The 19,738-nt window shown below is 40.3% G+C and overlaps 1 protein-coding gene across 1 annotated transcript in view; it reads right to left on the bottom strand.

Annotated features, from left to right (window-relative positions):
• adcy5 (adenylate cyclase 5) overlaps positions 1–15,984 on the bottom strand; it is a 97,051-nt gene extending 81,067 nt beyond the window's left edge. The window contains exon 1 of the mRNA XM_062431634.1: positions 15,049–15,984. Within this exon, the coding sequence (XP_062287618.1) occupies positions 15,049–15,984 (936 nt within the window). The remainder of the gene's footprint in view (positions 1–15,048) is intronic.
• Positions 15,985–19,738: the final 3,754 nt, after the last annotated feature.

Here is a 19,738-nt window from a genome sequence, read left to right as displayed (position 1 = left end):
ACTTGTGATTAGCAGGTGGGCAGCTTGCATGGCAGTGTCAGTGTATGAGAGTGTGTGTTAATGGGTTAATGTAGGCATGTAGTTTAAAGCAATGCGAGTAGTTGAAGTCTTTCATTTATATGACATTCACCTTCACCTTACTCCACATGAGGGTGTCATCACGAAGAAATAAGCTATGTAGTATTCATGGCTGTGTAACAGGTATGCGTTTCTGATGCCAGCGCAGTTTACAGGGGCTCGTTTTTTTTTAGAGGACGCGGTTTTCATTAAATCAATGACTTAATTCATGAAAGAGAAAAACCACGGGAGAAACTGCAGGGAAATGTCCGCTTGTCTTCCCCGTATCGAAGACAGAGCTGTCAACAGCATGCAATACAGCAACCACAAACAGAGAGCTGACCACAGGAAATGACCCTTTGGTTCCTGAGTAAATATTCAGGTCATGAGACTACCATAACAAAGTCAATATCACATTCATTTTGACACATTAGTATAAATAAGCACTACTATATAATATGTCCTGATATACATAAACATAATTTGTCAGTAAGTACATAATCACATGTCTACCATTGCCATATCATTGACTCTGTAAAAAGGATTTACTATTAACAAAGCTGTATAATGTTCAGCAGTGACTTTACAGTATTTCTGATTAAATGAAGGTCTATGGAAGTTTAAAGGTGCCATTCAGTGATTCTCACCAAAAATGCATTGTGTTCATACCTGAGGTCTGACAAGAATGTTAAATTAATTTCCCATTTCCATAAAACACTTGAGAAGCTGATTTTCCTTAAAAGTCTGACACCTGCAATGTTAATATTCATGTGTACTAGCTAGCGCTCTTCTTCTTTCCTGCTTTTGTTGCCACATTGCTGTGTTTCTTGGAGGTTATCTCCACCTGTAGATCAGTGGAATGGTGTGATATCATTGACAGAAATGTGTTGCATACCCACATGTACCACACCCACTTTAACATGGCTCCATAGCACCAACAGTGGTTGAAATATTGACATGGTACCTTTAAATACTGGTTCGTCAAACATTACTTCTGTCTACTTTTGTATTTGTCATGCTTATATGAATGCAGTACATTTTCCCACACTGAAGTGATGTGGACATGACTCCATTTTTTCTAACAGATAACTGATGATGAGCTGGTTTTCCTTTATGTTTGGTTCATGAGCCTGAACTAAAAATATCACCTTACAGGTTTGGTCTGCAAAATGTGTTACTGTGCCAGAGTTAGTTGGATGACCCTCTTATCCTGCTGTGTCAGGCACAAGCTTACAAAAACCATACAACCTAAATGGTTTGACATATGATCAGCTAAAATTGAACATCTAAAGTTCCCAACTGCAGTTAGGTTGGATTAAACGGGTACCATGTACAGTTCAACTGAACTCTTACAATCATAATTCTGCTGCTGGATAAAACATTTTATGTGACATAATTACTTTTCAGGGCACCGTCTTGATTAGTTTCTATTTCCTGATTGCCTGATTTTTTTTTTTTGTGGAATCAAAAAAAATGTTAATAGTCATTTGTAGCACTCAGTGGGTGTACAGTGTTTAAACTCAACTAATCTTTTTGCTCATCATGACTAGATGAAAAATATATCAGTTGTATTAATTCAGATTTAAGATTTTATATTTTTCACTACAGATTGAAACACAGGATTCATGTCAGTGTCGGATAAGCAGAAAGTAAGAAATGTATTATAAACATAAAATGCACCAGTATTAACAGCAGAGCCACACCTCAGTTCATTTTTCAATAAAACATTAATGCCAGACCTTTTCCTTTAAAAAAAGGTAACATCACCTGGTTTCAGGTCAATTCTATGTAAACTCTGTGGTAAATAGGCTATTTTGGGAATGGACTGCAACACCATCTGTCACATCCTGAGTAAACCCAGGATGGTCGAGGTGTAGCCTGTGTTCAGGCCACCGTCTGAACCCTGCCTGTTGGTGATCAGGATGACTGTGTGTGACATGTTGCCTGTAAATAAAACTGGTAAATTAATGTTTAAACAAGTTAAAAACTGCAGCAGATGTGCTGTAACGTTAACAGCTGATGGCGAGGCTCTGCTGCAGTTCATATCGTTTAGGTTTAGCATGTGTGTGGCTGTGACGATACTGTGTGTGCTGCTGTGTGCGTGACATAAACCATCTTGTGGCAATGTTAATGATGTGTATAACTTTGACTGGCAGAAATTCAGATATAGGAGAGTGATTGGGGCCAGTCATCAATCATGGTTTATCAGCTGTTAACTGTCTGTTTATGATCAGTGGCCGATCAACCGGTTCATCTCTACATATCACTACAGTGTCAAGGGAGGCAGCTTAATACTGAATATCATTTGGATGAACTGTCCCTTTAATACAACTCAAGATGCATTTTTGCATTTGATGCTGTGGCATGATTCATTTCTTGGCACCTCATTGAGGATTATGGGTATTCTCTCCTGGAGAGAGCACATCAAAGAACAGGTAGAGCTTAGTTAACCTCTCACAATGAACCAACTTCAATGTCAACAAGCCCATATTAAGAGTCCTGGAGGAGAAACTAAAAGGACATGGCCCATGACCAGGATGAAGAGAAGATATTTTTATGGTGATGAATGAGGGTCGCAAAACTGAACAGACATATGGAGCAGCAACGCTCAGAACAACAAGAAAACCCTCCACCGACAGATCAGTGCACATCTTGCAGAGAAAGGCTGCAGTCAATCATGTTTCAGTCTTTCATGTCATCTGTGGTGATTATTGCTCACAGGAGACTTTTGTTCCCAGACTTCAGACTTCAAGGCGGTGTCTCCATCCAGGCAACATATGTAGTGTGGGGTTCTGTAGAGAAGGGCTGTGCTGAGGAAAAAAAACTCCAGGGGTAAATATCTCTTGCCTTACCACAACCCCTTTCTCCACCTGTGAGCTACATGCTCAGAACACAATCAATTCCTTATAAAGCCAACCACCTCCAAGAGGTACAGTTGCTAGTCTGCGTAGTTCATGAACCTGTGCGTGCTGCGGTGCCTACTGTTCCACCCAGCTTTGAATACTTCTCTAAGAATAGGCAAATATAGGGAAATCGACTTCACACCTCTCAAAAGGTGTTCAACCTGTTGAACCAGAAACAGGTTTGCTTTATGCTAATTTCCTACAAACCTCAGGGAACATACCTGGGATCTCTCTGAGCAATAATCCTAATACATCCTGCTTTACAAGAAATCATTGGCTGGATGATTATTTAATCTGTTAAACATGGCGAGAACAACAGTTCTGGGAGGCCACTGGGTCACGGTCAGCAACATAAGGGAAAAATACCATGTGACTCAACTTTTATGGTATTATCCCATCAACTGTTCTGTATGTGGAATGTACTCAAAATGTGGAGGAATGGAAAATGACTGGATTACTGTCACTGATACATTAATGTACAACTTTACTTATACAAGCCACTGTTGGGTCGTCATAACAGTGCATCATGTTCATCACATGTATTTTATGTAAAAGCTTACCCTGTTACAGTCAAATAAATAGAAGAATTAAAAGTCAATGATCAGAAGGTAGTGACCCAAATGAAGCCAGAGTACCTAAAATATGTAAGTTCAATACTTTGTCACATACCACCAAGGTGTTGATCAATGTTACCTCAACCAGTGCAGAAATAGCCTATTTAATCTCTGTTAACAAGCATGCTGGCCCATCCTCTGCAGTTTGCCAACTACCTGGACACCACTGGGTGCGACATACCAGACAGTCAGTGGACCGTGAACATTGCAATGTGGCCTGAAAGTGAGATCAACAAGAGGAGTTGTTTTTTGAGTTACAAACTGCATATTAACTGTAAAAACACATGTTTTGGAGGTAAAACAGACAGCACTCTTTCTGATGTGTGTGCATTAAAAACTGTTAAGAGACGATGTTTAACAGCTCCACTCACTGTTGCCATAGAGTCAACGTGCAGCCATTAATGAGCTTATTAGGGAGAATGACAAGTATGAAGAGAAAAGGAAAGGGTGCATATTATAACATGCATTCTCTTCATTGTTTTTCATATCCTGTAAAAACCATGTATCTCCAAAATGTTATGAACTAAGAAAGCTCCAGTTCCACTTCTGTTTCAGTACATGTTTTTATGTGTGCTTTAATTTTGAAATGTGTTAAATAATTAAAATGCTAGAATGCATGTGGGCGAGAATCTGTTTACATCCTGGGTAAAATATTTATTGCATATTATTATATTGATATATTAGTGGTTTCCTCAGTTCTCAGATGCCTTGTTGTAAAAAGTCCAACAAACCACTGAGTCACATTATAACATAAAGCATCATCCTTTAGTAATGTTAACAATGCAAATTACACCACCGCAAATTTTAATAACTTTCCCATGCCTTGACACGAATTAAGACAAAACCCAGTACTGAAATGGCACATGACATGGAGAAGATTTTCATACCATCTCAAAGCCCTAGTGACCAGCAAAATCCTGTTAAACTATGATGTATGAAGCTGCGAATGCTGTTGCTGAACAGAGAAGAGCCAGATGAACAGATGGGCTAAACTTATGAGCCTAGAAACATGAGTCAAAGAGGTTCTGTTCTAAAAGCTCATTTAAGACAGCAGTGCAGTGCTCTGTCAGCATTTTTTTGGTCATTTTTGTAAGTTTCTGAAATGGACAAACTAAATATTACGTTGTTTTTCTTAATATACCTACTTCTGCCACAGTCCATGTTTATAGTCGCCTCTGTTTTGCAGGTATTTGCAGGTAGTTCGACGAAACAAATCTGCAAATGGAGATAACTGCGCACACTTTTGAACAGTCTAACCTCAAAAGGAGATTTATGGTTTTGCACAGCGACTGAAGTAGTTGTGTGAAGAAGAAAAAAGAGCTTAAGAGTAAAGTTAAACCTATAAAATGTAACTATTCTGCATTAAAGTGTCTAAAATCGACTAGACCTATGTTTCATTATCGCAAATGTTTCCAACTATTTTCAAACTGAGAGAAATGTATAATCCTTATCAAGGTAATGGTACGTCTCATTTGGTCACCTGTTAATAGCGTAATACCTCCTCTACCAAAGAGTATATGTGTACAAGATAATACATCAGCTTTGTGGCTGTCTGGAGCAATAAATGGACTTTAATTCCATATTAAACCACATTTTTACGATAAACTTTTGGTGGTTAAATATATCTTTTAACCGGATGAATGATTTTAGTTATCAGACATCTGGGTTTTAGTTATCAGAGAACAAGCTGAACAAACATTAGCAACAGCTCGGTTCGCAGGCCCATCTGGATGCCCTGTATCTGCCAAACAGCGTCAGGAAAACACAGATTTTTAACGTTAGACTGCTTTATTCAATGTTCTTACCAGTTTATATCACTAAGTCTGTTTGTTTTGGAGAAGAGGATGCGGATAATTCGGTTCCCGATAAAAACCTTGTTGTTGTTAAACAATGAAGGCAACAATTCCCATGATCCATGCTACTTCAATTGTTATTGTTTTGATTAAGACACTCCTAGTGGCAGAAATTACATGTTGCGCCTTTAAAACTCCCCTTGAATCATACTGGGAAACCAAATATAGTGAATACAACTTTATGAAGCTTGTAAGTATCTTAAACAACAGTATGACCTAAGTTGTCAAAAAGACAGACTTTTCCCTAAAATGAATGATCTGAACAATTTCGATTCGTCATCCTCCCACTGACCGGACACTCGACCTCAACCTGCTGGAAACGAGCAGCAGCTGAGACCCTCCTCCCCTTGTGCATTCATGTCAAGTGCTGAAGTGTTGCTTACACTCTATGCAGCATGGACGCTATCGAGCAGTTTCCGGTAAGAGCTGAAATGAAAATTAAACCCCTTCTTACTTCAATACACACGATTAACCCCAAGTTAAGTGCTCCTAGCCGATGCTAATTGGGTCTCTGGATATATCACATCCCATTTGGTCAGTGCAAGATGAGCCTCCCTTAGAAAACAACTAACAAGAATCCAATGTCAACCTTAATAATGGATAAAAAGACACTTGACACAAAATATCAAGCTAAAAAAGGCCAGCTTTTGCTCAGAATAATGACTAAAATGAATATTTACTCCAATAAAATGAAGCCAGAGCAGTAATGACAATAATAATAATCATCACAATTCTGGTGTGGTCAGCAAGAAACAGCAATGCTTTATAATAATACAAGCCCTCAGAGGAATTACTTCACTGGACGAATAATTTCATAACAGAGATCTGAATCATAATTATTTGTAATTCCCCCTGCAAATAATATAACCATGAGTCTGAATTCCTACATAGCAAACAACCTAATTAAAGCTAATGAAAGTCAGATGAGCAGAATGAAGCAATGAAGGCCCCAACAGTCAAGTGTTGTTCAGCTCACCACAGTGAAAACACAACAACGTGGTGAAAAGTGGAAACTATCCATCAGTCTTAAAATTCCACTGAGGAGGAATCTGCACTAAATTGTAGCAACATGCAGACATTAAATGGACAGGGTGTTTTCTCTGTGTGAAACATGCAGCAAGTTGTCAGGTAAAAAAAGAAAAAATTCAGTTATTAGTTTTTTAGGAGATGCACATTAACAGTCAGATGCAGTACAATTGATGCAAACTGTCATTACAGAAAAATTACTTTGAGAAAAATGAGAATTCACGCCTGAAATTAACAGTCTGGATGTTTTTTTAAATGTCGGTTTCTTTTAGAAATATCATGAAACATTGTGGTGACATGCCATTTTTTGAATTTACAATCTCAAATGTGTCACTGACTACTGAAAAACAGCTTGCTCCTCACTTACTGCTATTTTTAACTTATCAAATACTCTCATAGAAATAAGTTTTGCATTTCAGTTTCTGTTTAGTTATGCCTTTTGGCTTCAGCACACTGCTGCATTCAGAGTCACACGCACAAGTATGGAAGTTTCTCGTTTCTTGGTTGGATGGCAATGCAGAAAAATATCCTCCACTCCAAGAGGAAATTTATATACTGTTTTAAAAGACCTGAGTAGAATTCAAACTATAAACTTGTGTTACTAAATGTGCTCTTTATGGGAGGGAATCTATGTGAGGTTTTAATGCTGCATCAGCTCTCACTTAGAATAATTAGTTGGAGTTCAGATGAGACAATCTGTGGGATCAGAGAGTTCATCAGAATTATGCCATTAAACATGAAGTCAGACTCATCACACTGTCATTCTGCCATTTTTATTTATACATCTTGTCTTTTTGCCAGTGTGAAGTTTGGATTTCATTTATTTTTTTGGGGGGGGGGGGTTGGCGTTTATTTGTCAGTCAGTGCAGAGAGACAGGAAACATGAGGAAGAGAGGAGTTCAAACCACTGACATTGCAGTTATGTGGTACATGCCTTAACTATTAGGCCACTATGCCCCCCCCCCCCCCCCCCCCAAGTTTGAATTTTATGATCTTTGTGATTTTTCCCCCTCCACAGATTCATTTCTCCAGATTCATCCTTTAGTCTGATTTTAAGATTTCTCAGGTTCATTAGTTGGGAACAATACGGAAGACAATCCTCTAAAATAACATTTAAAAAACTGTAAAGGCAACAAAACAAACTCCAACTGTCAAACTAGAACTTTTCCCCTTTAGATTAAGACTTGAAATTAAACATACTCTGGTGTATATTTTTTTAGCTGTAATATGAGAAACTTTGTGACCTGGCTGCCATGTTGAAGACAGACATGGAGGACAAAGGGAGGGACTCACATGCACGCTCACATGCACATGCAGCCAGTATCCAAACAAAGAACAGAGAAGCTGGGTTACACAGAGGGAGTGTAACTTCATTCTCTGCTTGACACGCCATTAATCCGATGACTGAATAGTCAATATACTGAATATTGTATATTGCACCTTTAAGTTGTGAAAAATATCCTGAAGTTTTGGTTAAAGTGTGTGTAAAGTAAGAATAAATATGTGATCTGAGTTTGACATACCACCAAAAAGTGTGTCGTTAACCACCCTGCCAAATTTGAATGATTAAAAAAAATCGCCAAATATATGAAATTAAGCTTCAAAGTTGTGTAAAAATCAGCCTCGGTCTCTGCTCCCAAACGCTGAAACCCCGCCTCCTACTAAGTGTCACATGTCGATCAAAATCACCACCGCTACCTGAAACATGGATGCTACGTCTGAGAGCTGCTAAGTGTAGACTGTAGTAGTAGTAGTAGTGTTAGATGTAGTAACAATAACTCGCCACTAGGCAGGTTAAGCATGGAGGAGAGCGGCCTCTCTTTTTTTGCAGGCTCAGAAAACTAAATCTTATTATATAAATGTGTATTTTTATGGTACACAAAAACAAGGAGAAGAAAAATGTGCACCTAAGCTGTTTGATCTTATCTCAGCTCAACTTCTTAAAGGACTAATTCCATTATATTTTGGCAGTATCTATGCTTTAATCGAAAAAATATACATACAGTACAAAGAGTAATGTGTATCCTGTGTATCAAGTGCAGAGGGGCAATTCTACAGAAGTTATGTATCTCACTGTGACCGAGAACACAAAAAAAATGTAAAGGCAGTCCGTGGTGGGAGGTAAAAAACACACATGTGCTCCCAGGAGTTTGATGCTGTTAGTTAAATAGGAAATCTGTTGCTGTGTTACAGGAATACTGAGCACTGTTTTCTGAACTCACAGGAGAATGCATCAGTGGTGGTTTCCGAAAGGTGCTCTGGCTTGCCCTGCATCCACATTTGGTTAAATATCATCTCCAAAAACAGCAACATCCTCTGTCAAACCCCTCAGCACCTGGCTGCTCAAATTCTCAAACACAATTAAACCGTGTAAACAGTAGCTAGAACTTCATATTTGGAAACTGCTACAGGGGACATGGGTAAATCAGTGCATCCTATGATGCAAAATCTGATGTTTAGATCCTGATTTAGACAGCTTTCCCACGGGGCACTTTATCTCATCGCTCTATAGCGCATGTGGCTCGTTCTGCAGGGATGGAAAGTGGTTAAGTCTGTCCACGGGGGCTGAGTCTCACAGGGAAATTAAAAGCATGTCTAGAAGCAGGTCAGGTCCAGGAGGGATGAGTGTATGAAGGCAGGTAAAAAAAGGATGGAGAGATGAGGTGGACATCTGTTTTGGATTTCTACACATTACGAGCAACGGGCAATTCAATTAGACAGGCAGAAAACCCTGTTAGCACTGGATTCCTGCCAAATGGGACTGGTCCGCTTACGTGCCCTCCTCTGTGAATTTTGGGGGTGGGGGGGCAGAGAAGAATAGAAGCAGGGCTTTTCAACCAAACAGTCCCATGAACTACTGAGCCCCCAGGGAAAAACAGTCTAGGAGGAACTCTGCGGTTTCCACGACATCTGAGTAACTAAGGATATTAGTTAAACTGGTAATGGATCACATTGGAGATCATTTTGGTGATTGTATTGTTCTTCATAACTTTATGCTACAAAAGATGTGGCGAGGAAGGTTTTGCAGGGCTGACGCCAGAGGGGCAAGACACTCCCCTCCAATGTAGAGAGCTTCTTTTCTTCTATATTGAAAATATATTAAATAAAAAATATCAATCTTGGTTCTTTCAGGGCCACTATTGTTATATTGCTCTTTTTTAAACTGGCAGGGAAGCCGGCTATATAACTGTCCTTCCCATATTTATAGTTCCCATACAAATATATGGCTCATATATCCCATTAATGCTGTACGTGGGTCAAGTCCATCTTGATAAGTTCTGATCAGAACAAGCAGAAAACAAAACCTACAACAGAAATCTGTAGTTTAATGCATGTTTTGTTCCACAATAACCCGGTTAACACTGGCATTAGTCCTAAGAAGTCAGTTCTGTCCTAAGAGGTCAGTTTCAAAAAATTAAAAATTTAAATAAATTTCCTGCTTCTATGTACTCTATGCACTGCCTGTTAGCACTACACCCTACTAGACCTGAACTTAGCTTTATGTCACTTACATTGTTCTCTCCTGACTAGATCCTTGCTTGTGTATTTATATATTATATGTCACTTTGGATAAAAGCATCTGCTATGAAATTAGAACACTAACAAGTTTCCAAACAAACTCAATCCACTTAGTCATCTTTACGCCTTTTGAATGGTCAACCACCAAAACCATACTTAAAAGGTGCTGGAAAAGTTGCTGTGCTGTGTATCATCATCTTTTTATTATGCATCGCTCAGATTGTAAGATTGTTGCCTGTTCAGATTTAAGTCTCACCTGTAATGAACCGCAGTACTGTTCAGCACAGGCGATAACGGGTCATGTGATGCCTACTGTGGGGTTGAGCTCATTACCGTCATTACAGGGGTTTTTTTAAAGCTAACCACAATGGTCATATATGGTATATATATGATCTAATTTGCTTGCACATATACTGTGTGATATGTGGTAATACATTGGAGAAGTAGGAGGATACAGGATACATTAGAGGGATTTGCGTCAGCTTGCTCCGGGCATCAAACCACAAGACCTCGTCATCTCCCCACTAGAACGACCACCCAGTGCGATGCCAAAAAAAACTAAAGACTATCTCCAGTGGACCAGTTCTCCTGTTAATCATCTTCGCCGATGTCTGCTCCACCGATAATTAGCTAGACTACTTCTGACCTCCCTCACCAGCCATGGCTACATGACAGTATCCCCGACTCTGCTATCCAACTAGCCTGGCTGAACGCACTTCAGTTGGGTAGGTGTACAAATGTGTTGGGCAGCTGGTAAACCATCTAACTGTACGGTTGCGCTGCTTCTTCACCACGGTAAGAAAAAAACCATACCATTGCAGCCCTAGGACTGTGAGTCAATGTGTCGTTGCCTAGGAAACTCTTAATGTAGCTCCTTTAAGCAGTAGAGTAGTATGTAATGTGTGCGTAGTGAGTGTATGGTTGAGCGAGCAGGAGTAAAACAATGGTGAATATGAGTGAAGCAGAGGAAAAGGTTGGTAGTAAGTTGTCAATATGGTAGTGATTGTATAGTAGATTCCAGGTCTAACCTGACCAGCCTCAATTAAGATGGACTGACCTTTAAGGTGGACCAGCTATTGTAATTTTAGTGTCAATCTCAGCCGTTCCTAAACGGAGAAAGGAGAAATGTACGGTAGCGGAGTCTCTCCCACCCACCCAAGAAATACAACCACCAAAAACAACCTGTACGAATGCTGAAAATGTGAAAAACAACATCCGAGTTTTGTACTGATGTGATTTCCATGCTCATGACACGGAGCATTAGGAGAGGGGAAATATCCCTGGGAGTGCATGCATAAGAAAAGACATTATCTTGGGATCTCACATAAACAACAGTGGTCTAACTCAGAGACGAGGCGAGTCCTATGTAAACAGGAGAGAACAGATATGCTAAAAACAACAGTATGGTGAGGAAAGAACAACAAATACAGCAGCTCGTTCCCACACACTCACATCAACACATCAAATAACAAAGCGGCTTTGGCGGAAAATACGAATAGATGCTGAAATACTAAACCATCAGCCTTCTCTTTACTTATACAATCAAACATTATATTATGCAAAGAAACAAAAAGGATGGAAATGTTTAGAGACACTCGACATCCTTCATGACATTCGACACATTCTTTGCACGCCTTCGTTGCTGGGGCACTGGTGATGCTTAGCTGAGATGACTGGGACTGTGCCATATCACGAGGCTGTCCGTGCACTTCGCTTGGGTTTTTTTAAATGGTGTACAATTTAATGTTCTCTTTCTAAAGTTGGATACAATACTGATGGCCAAGATATACTGTGGGACATTTTCCTTTTTCTAATTTCTAGAGCACAATGTCCGTCGTTAAATAGCTCATGTGCGAGCCTGTTTTAGGCTTGATAAGTAGACATATAGGCTATTTATTTACACGAGACGGTCAAAAATGAGTGGACACTCACGGTTCCACGCAGTCATTAATTTATTGCCACTCGAGCCAGTTTGAGTGCAGCATCCTTTCTCTGCTATCAGCTATCATTACATGTCTGAGCTCTCATCTCTGAAATGTTAAATTCACTTATAAATGTATACAAATGATTACATCTATTGAAAAATGGTATGAAATGAATATTAAAGGAGACATTATGTGTAGTTACAGGTCTATATTTCCTACAGAGGCTCAACTGGAATATCTTTGCATGATTAACAGTTAAAAGAAATTATTTATTTACTTCATCCTTACACTTTATGCAGCGCCTCAGTACAGCCTGTCTGAAACAGGCAGTTTTGGCTCCTGTCTCTTTAAGGCTCCCCATGGGCCCATTCTGTTCTGATTGGTCAGGTCTGGAGACTTCCAGCCACTCAGGAGGCTACATCAACAAACAACGCAACAAACTACAGGCTAGTAGCAGGATTTCACTACTTTTTCTCGTTCTTTACTCGAAATGTCAACTTTTCAAATACATTCGTACATTTTCGAGCAGAAATCGAAAATATGAGATGGACAATGCAAACAACACATGGAAAAACCTTAGCAACAACCTTAGAAACCAAGGCTTACGGCACAGATGGTTGTTTATGGGCATGTGTCACAAGCTGACTTCAGCTTGTCAGCAATGTAGAAAAAAAGACTTCAAAACAAAGTATTCATTGCAAGTTGAAGCCGTGACTTCTGACTTGAACATACTTCTACATAAGTTAACATCAAGTTTTGGAACTCTGACCATGTTTAGTATCTGATGCATACATCATAACAGTATAGGAATGATAGAAAATCACAAAAAGCATAATATGGCACCTTTAAATGATGCATTTGTCTTGATGCAATATACATAGCACAACTAGTTTTTCCCACGTGTTTACATCTATTCTTCAAAGTCTAAAGCAGGAGGAGGAATACCAGCTCTTTCCTCTGTTCATATACTCTACTGAGGAAACACAGATAGGACAGCTTGCTGCGTTCAACAGTTCAAGTGCAGCCACAAAGTGTCTGTTACCACACTGATCATAAATGAGCAGCAGATGTGTTTTCAACAGGCTTGTAAAATGCAAAAAAAAGGGGTTGGTTAAAAAAAAACAAGAAAGTGTCTTTTACAAACTGCCACCACAAAGGTGTAGGACACAATTGCTTAAAATAACAAGAGGTTTTCACTTAATTAGAACTAACAGGAACAACCCAAAGCAGGATAAACCACACCAGAGCGAAAAAAAATCCACAGCAACTTAAACTTAAACCACTTTGAGATGAACCATTTCATTTTCAGTGAGGCTCTTAGACGCAGAAGAATTAAACAACACACTGCCTTCTCTGTGACACTGCTACATTGTTAGAAAATGTTTATGAGTGCACCAGGGCCTGATAAAAACACTAAAAGTGAGCGCAGCCCAAACTATGAGGTTGAGTTAGAAGTTACAGCAACGCACAAACACGCACAACCGAGAACACAGTTTGGGGTTAATTATACTGGAGTTGTAGAACTCAGCAGATGAGGCAATTAAATGTACTTCTAAATAATGGTGGAAAACCCATTTGTGTAAACACCTTTATTACAGATTAAGTCCACAAAGCCCCAGAGAAATGTTTTGAAAGCAATATTGATGTTGTAAAAAAATACTACCAGAGGCATTTGGATTTCATTAGGAACATGTAGGCCCCCCCGCCCCCCCGCAACTATCCACTGTGAGCTTATTACAAGTCCAAATGAAGTAAAACCAACAACCTGAAGAAAGAAAATCAGCCTTTCCAAAGCTAAGTATTTACAGCAGTTTATCCAAATTTTACATGTTAATGTTAGGTTCCAGTTCATAAATGGAGGCTGTTGCTCATTGTACTTACAACTAAATATTTAATCCTAAATTTGTTAAATATTTGTGCTTACAATTGTGCTTTAAGTCTAACATTAAGAGGCTGAGAGCAGGATTTATATTAACTGAGTGTTTAAGCTGACGACATAATGAGTAAGTCCAGTAAAACACAAAACATGGAATCTCTAAATATCCGAAATCACTCCCAAAACAAAGAGTTATTTGTCGAAATTTAAGGCATGCGTTCAAATGTTTCTTTCATTATTACACTAATGGACAAAGATTCAATTCAATTCTCTTTAATGACCACACAGTGAAGCTGGTGGAATTTGATTTCAGTCAAAACAAAGGACAAAAACGAACTTCAGACGAGTGTAGTTTTTTTACAGATGTATTTTACAGTGGCAGCATCTCTGAGGAGCAACAGCTGACAGCCTCATCCCTCAGTTCATCCCATACCAACCACTATCTCATACTGTCTACTAATGTTTATGAAAGAAGCAGAAGTTGTTCCACTCATTTAAAAATAGTCCTATTTGTTTTTTGTGCTGAAATGCCCCTCATTCTCCAACTTTCCATTCTCCGTTCCTACACGACTATAAATTATCTGCCATAATGGGGTTCATCCAAGCAAAACTTTTACCCCAGTGCCCCTCCGTGTTCTGTCCAGTTGACACTTTGTTTGACCTCTCTCTTCAGCCTAAATGCCCCACAATGAAGTTTGGCCATAAATAAAGCTCAAAGGCTTCAGTATCTTTCAGAATAGGTCAGTCTGACAACATCTAAAAAGGCACAAGTGTTCGTACTTGTTTCAAATGGTGACAGGAGAACCCTCTTTCTGGCTGTGTTTCTCCAAAAACTCTTGTATGTTTAGTGTGTCATTGTAGCTGTGTTGTGGTGAATCATACATTCTCAGACAGTCTATCCTGGAGGTCATTCGTGGGAGTTTTTTTTTAACTTTTGCACGTAAACAAAAAGTTTTTTAAGTAGTTGGGTGAATAATAGACCCTGAATGAAGTACTGTAGATGTTGTGTTCCCTTTTTTTCCCCTCTGCAGTGAGGGATTGTTTTTTTCAGCCGACACAATACCTAAATCCGCTGATACACTACAGGCTACTTATCACGTTAGGCTACTGTGTGAGCTGCCACTTGTGAGTGGAAAGCAAGTCCAGCAACAGGCAGCTGTTTAAAAAGAAATGTGCGTAATCTGTGGTGCGTTATTGCGCACGGTGAAGACACAGAATCCTCACCTCTCAGTGCCAAAAATGACAACATTTTTAAAAACATTTTTCTCCACATACCTGCTTCCATAGAAAGCTGTCCGTGCCGTTTAACATCCAAGAAACAGCCACGTGGATGGCAGATAGAATAACTCCAGTGATGACCGCGGCTCTCATCCTGACGGGCAGCAGAGTGTAGATGACATGGATGAAGAACACCGTCCACCAGATCCCCTCTGAGGCACTTCTCGGCTGCACCAGAAGCACGCCGATCACCTGGATCACCAGCACCAACAGGATGACCAAGTAACACACAATCCACATATGGTCCTGGTGAAAGCCGTTCCTGTTACATACCACCATGAGTATGAGTGTGAGGAAGATGGCCACAGAAAATACCACCACATAAGTAACGCTGGGTCTGGCTGTCCCACCGGAGCAGTGGAAGACTAACATGACCGTGAAGACCAGCACCAGCACTGCCATGAGCATGGTCAAACTGCTCTGGTTGAGACGGAAAAAGTAGCGCTGGTAGAGTCGCTCCAAATTCTCCGACTGGAATTTCTTGGATTTAAAAATGTGCATGACGCTGTTGCAGCAGGCAACTAAAGAAAAGTTTACTTCGGGCATGACCTCCTCCTCGTCGGCCCTCGGCTTGCCTCTGCGCTCCTCCAGACCCAGCTCCACAGATTTGGGTCTCACCTCGCCGTCAGGACGCTTAGGGGACGCGCGGTTGTTGTCTCGGTTCTCCTCACCATGGTCCTGCCAAGCCGACCTAGACGTGAAGCTGACCCTGCTGACCGTCGTGGAGGCTCGCCCGGGCTGCCGGTGCTCCTGATCATCCTCTTCTCTCCACCGACTGTTGGTCCGGGTGAGCTTCTTGCGCGGAGATCTGGCTGAGTACGGGCACCCGTTCGCCACAGACTCAGACTCTCCCCAAGCTGATCTGTGCTCAGTCCCTCCCCTCAGCCCGGGCGCACCGACTCCGGGTGGGCTGACACTGTTTGATCTGGACATTGTGGAGGAGGGAGAAGAGGGAGAGGAGGGAGGGGATGGGGAGGGAGGGGGTAAGGGGGGAGTGGGTGCAACAGCAGAAATGTGCCTGAACAAAAAAACACTTGAGGGAAAGTTCAATTCCAGTGAGTCAGGAAACTATTTAGTCCAAAAGATGAGGTACATTAAATATAAGCTAGAAACTGAATTCCCCATTGTTGATCACTGATCACAAAACGGCCTAAAAAAGTGTGATTTCACACCTTTAGAGGCAAACATTCATTCTAAGATATTTAATAATAGAGATGGGATAAACGAAGGTAATAACCGAGAGAGGTGCAAAGCTCTGGGAATAAAAACAATTGAACATGCGCAAAGTCACAGGGGGGGAAGTTTCGCAACGAGAGGAGGGAACATCAGATCCAGGTGGATTTAGCTCTACATCATTGTGTCCAATTAACTACTATCCATGGAGAGCTTCGAACTCAAGAGAGTCCCCGCAGATCATAGCGCAACAGCATTAATTACGCTGTGAATCCGTTATATCTGCGGACATGTTTCCTTTCCATGTCTTCTTGGAGAGAAATGACGGAGGGAGAAGAAAGGTGATAAAAATAAATAAATAAGGTGTATCCCATGTCGGTTTTGATTTAGTCCCCTCAGGTCTTGATGCACCTGTATTGAACACACATTGCCTGGATGGCAGGGTGCAGAGAGGGGGGGAGGAGGGGAGGCTCACGTTTTGCCAAAAAGCATCATCACGACCCTCACACACTTGTGCTGATCGAAGCAGGAGGAGAAAACTCAACCGCTCGTCCTCCTCAGCCAGCCACAAAAAACAGCTGCTCTCTCCATGGTGAGGCGACAGATCCCGCGTTACCCCACAAGCCAATTTAACAGTGTTACCGTCAACGTTACATGTGCACCGGATCAATGTAGCAAAGCTGGTGATCACCGCTGAATCCTACACGGATCAACTCCTGGTTTGATTTAGCGCCAGACTCCGCGCCCAGTCAATCCACGCAGCCGTGCACAAGCAGCACTTCATCCAGTCCTCTCCTCGGTAGCAAAGTGCGCAGCCGGAGCCTCGGACAATCCTCTCGGTGTGTGTTTAGAGCTTGGCATCATAACATATTTACAGCTGATTGCCGTTTTAATCGCCATTCAACCAAGTGTGCTTTCTGTGGTCCGCTCCATCGCAGAGCTTCCATTGGAAAAGAAAGAAGGTGAGTCACGCGCTGACGTGCTGTCATTGGACGATAGGCCGGTCAATCCAAAATGAGAGGCTGCGACCCCCGGCTGCTTTCGATGAATGGGCGGGTCTCTGTGCTCACAGCTGGATAGTCCTCACACACACCTACACACACCTACCCACACACACCCAAGTAAAGCCTGTTTGAGGTCCCAGGAACTTTTGACGAATTGGGGACCCACATCAAAATGACAGTTTATGACAATTATTCTAATCTACTATTTCAAACTATGCTTATGTGGTAAAATTATTTATATTTTTCGAATTATTGTGTCCATATTGCAACGTGATATCCCCAGATTTAAGCTTAAAATGAAGGAAGACATTTTTGCTTTATATGGCCAAAAACAGTAATTATAACATATTCAGTCAAAACTGAGTCATGAACAGAATCTGACTTTTTGACATTTGAATGTAGGCTATATTCTGAGAGAAAAGAATCTGCTAAGTTTGCAAAATTACAAAACAGAGCTAAAAACAACACCATTAAAGTAAAAAATAGATAGCCACAGAGAGTAAAATATAGCCTTCTAAAAATCCATAAAAATGTCTTTTTCTATGATTCATCATTTTAGTATCTCAATTTGTTGTACCTTATGAGGCAGTTTAATCCAATAAGGTCAACATGTAACAGCAGCTGCTAAAAGATAGGCCTACTAAAGTTTTGAAGATTCTTCTCTACATCGGTTAGCCAAAGACAGACCATGAAATTACTTGGCTAAATCACATTACATTATAATTTATCTACCTGTGACAATGTTTGGTTAACCGGCCGGGGAATCTTTATTTAACCCCCTTTTTATAACAGCATCCTTTCTTTAGCTGCTGCTCTCTTTCTTCATATGATAATAATAATCTTTATTTATGTATCAGTTTTCAAAACAAATGTTACAAACTGCAAGGCAATAAAACAGAACAAATTACATAAGAGTAGAGACAGAAGAGATAAGAGTAGAGATAGAAGGTAGCTCAACAACAAATAAGAAAAGAATATTACAGAGAGTGTTACAGAGATCAAATAAGTCAAATAAAATTAATTAAAAACAATACGGTGAAATCCTATTTAAAAAAACTGGTAAAAGAAAAAATAGTGTGCACACAGATAACATAAATACACTGTCACCCATAAAGTAGGAATACAATATTTTTTACCTCTTTCCATGAAATTATTGTGACAATGTGATTAATTATTGACAGATAAAGTGTATATCTTCTCAAAACTTTATTAATCAATCTCTTCCAAACATATCACAATGAAAATTAAATGTAAATAGGAATATAAAGACGATTGTGTATGAAAACAATATTATTCTAACTTTATGGACAACAGTGTATATGTGTAAAAGTATACGCATGCACACACACACACACACACACTCACACTCCATCCATAGCATGTGCATTCTAGAGTTTGGGGGCCCTGATAGCAAAAGCCATATCCCCTCTGGTCACAAAGTTGGATCTGGGAACAATGAGGAGGGGGCTCATAGAATGTTAAGAGGTCTGTTATATATTCTGGGGCCAGTCCAGGTTGAGCTTTAAACATAAGTGGTACAACTTTAAAATCAACTCTAAAATGCAAAGGGAGCCAATGCAATTAGGCTAAAACAGGTGTAATGGGTTTCCTTTTCTTAATACCCATTAAAAGCCTGGCAGCTGAATTTTGACCCAGTTATAGGCATGACTGTTACCTCTAAGACAAGAGTACACAGATTTGTAATAATTGAGTCTAGAAAAATAAAAGCAAGTATGACCTTTTACAAATTACTATAGCACAAAAAAGTTGTAATTTTGGAGATAGCTCTCATTTACAAAAAAACAACATTTGGACAACCCTCTTGACCTGTTCCACAAAAGTGAGGTTTGAGTCAGAAAAGTCATTATGCATTCTCTCACAATATGTTTTGCATTTCATCTGATCCACAGAGGAAGGCTGAGCTGCAATGATTATTGAATATTATGTATCAGATATTTGATTGTGACCGCAGCACAAGTCCATGCACCCTCCGCTCTGCCGCAAGTTTTGTATCATAGCAGAGGCCAGTAAAACTAGTTCTCTCACTGTTACAACATGACACTGCTACCATGGCTGTGATTTTTGCCTGTAGCCATGTCTGTGGCTTTGTCTGTTATGATGACCAAGGCTGTGGCATGCTCATTTTCATTTCATGGGTGTATCTACTGTACATGCTAGAGTTGTATGTGTGTGTGTGTGTGTGTGTGTGTGTGTGTGTGTGTGTGTGTGTGTGTGTGTGTGTGTGTGTGTGTGTGTGTGTGTGTGTGTGTGTGTGTGTGTGTGTGTGCAGTGCCATGATAGGACTGTGCAGGCTGAGCTGAAGCTTTTCCTGAACTCCTGAGGTGAATGATAACACATCTCTCTTTTTTTATTAGAGTACATTCTATACCTGCTCCATGTGAAAAGTGCCATGAGATAACAGAAGCGCTGGATTCATAACACAAGTGTAAGACTTTCCAGCGCTTTTTCAGTCGATGTAAATCTGAACAGTAAAGAGTAGCCACATTACA

This window comes from Scomber scombrus, chromosome 13 (assembly GCF_963691925.1).
Source record: "Scomber scombrus chromosome 13, fScoSco1.1, whole genome shotgun sequence".
NCBI lineage: Eukaryota > Metazoa > Chordata > Actinopteri > Scombriformes > Scombridae > Scomber > Scomber scombrus.
The sequence above is the reverse complement of the archived record's forward strand: the minus strand, read 5'-3'. Positions and strand labels throughout refer to the sequence as shown.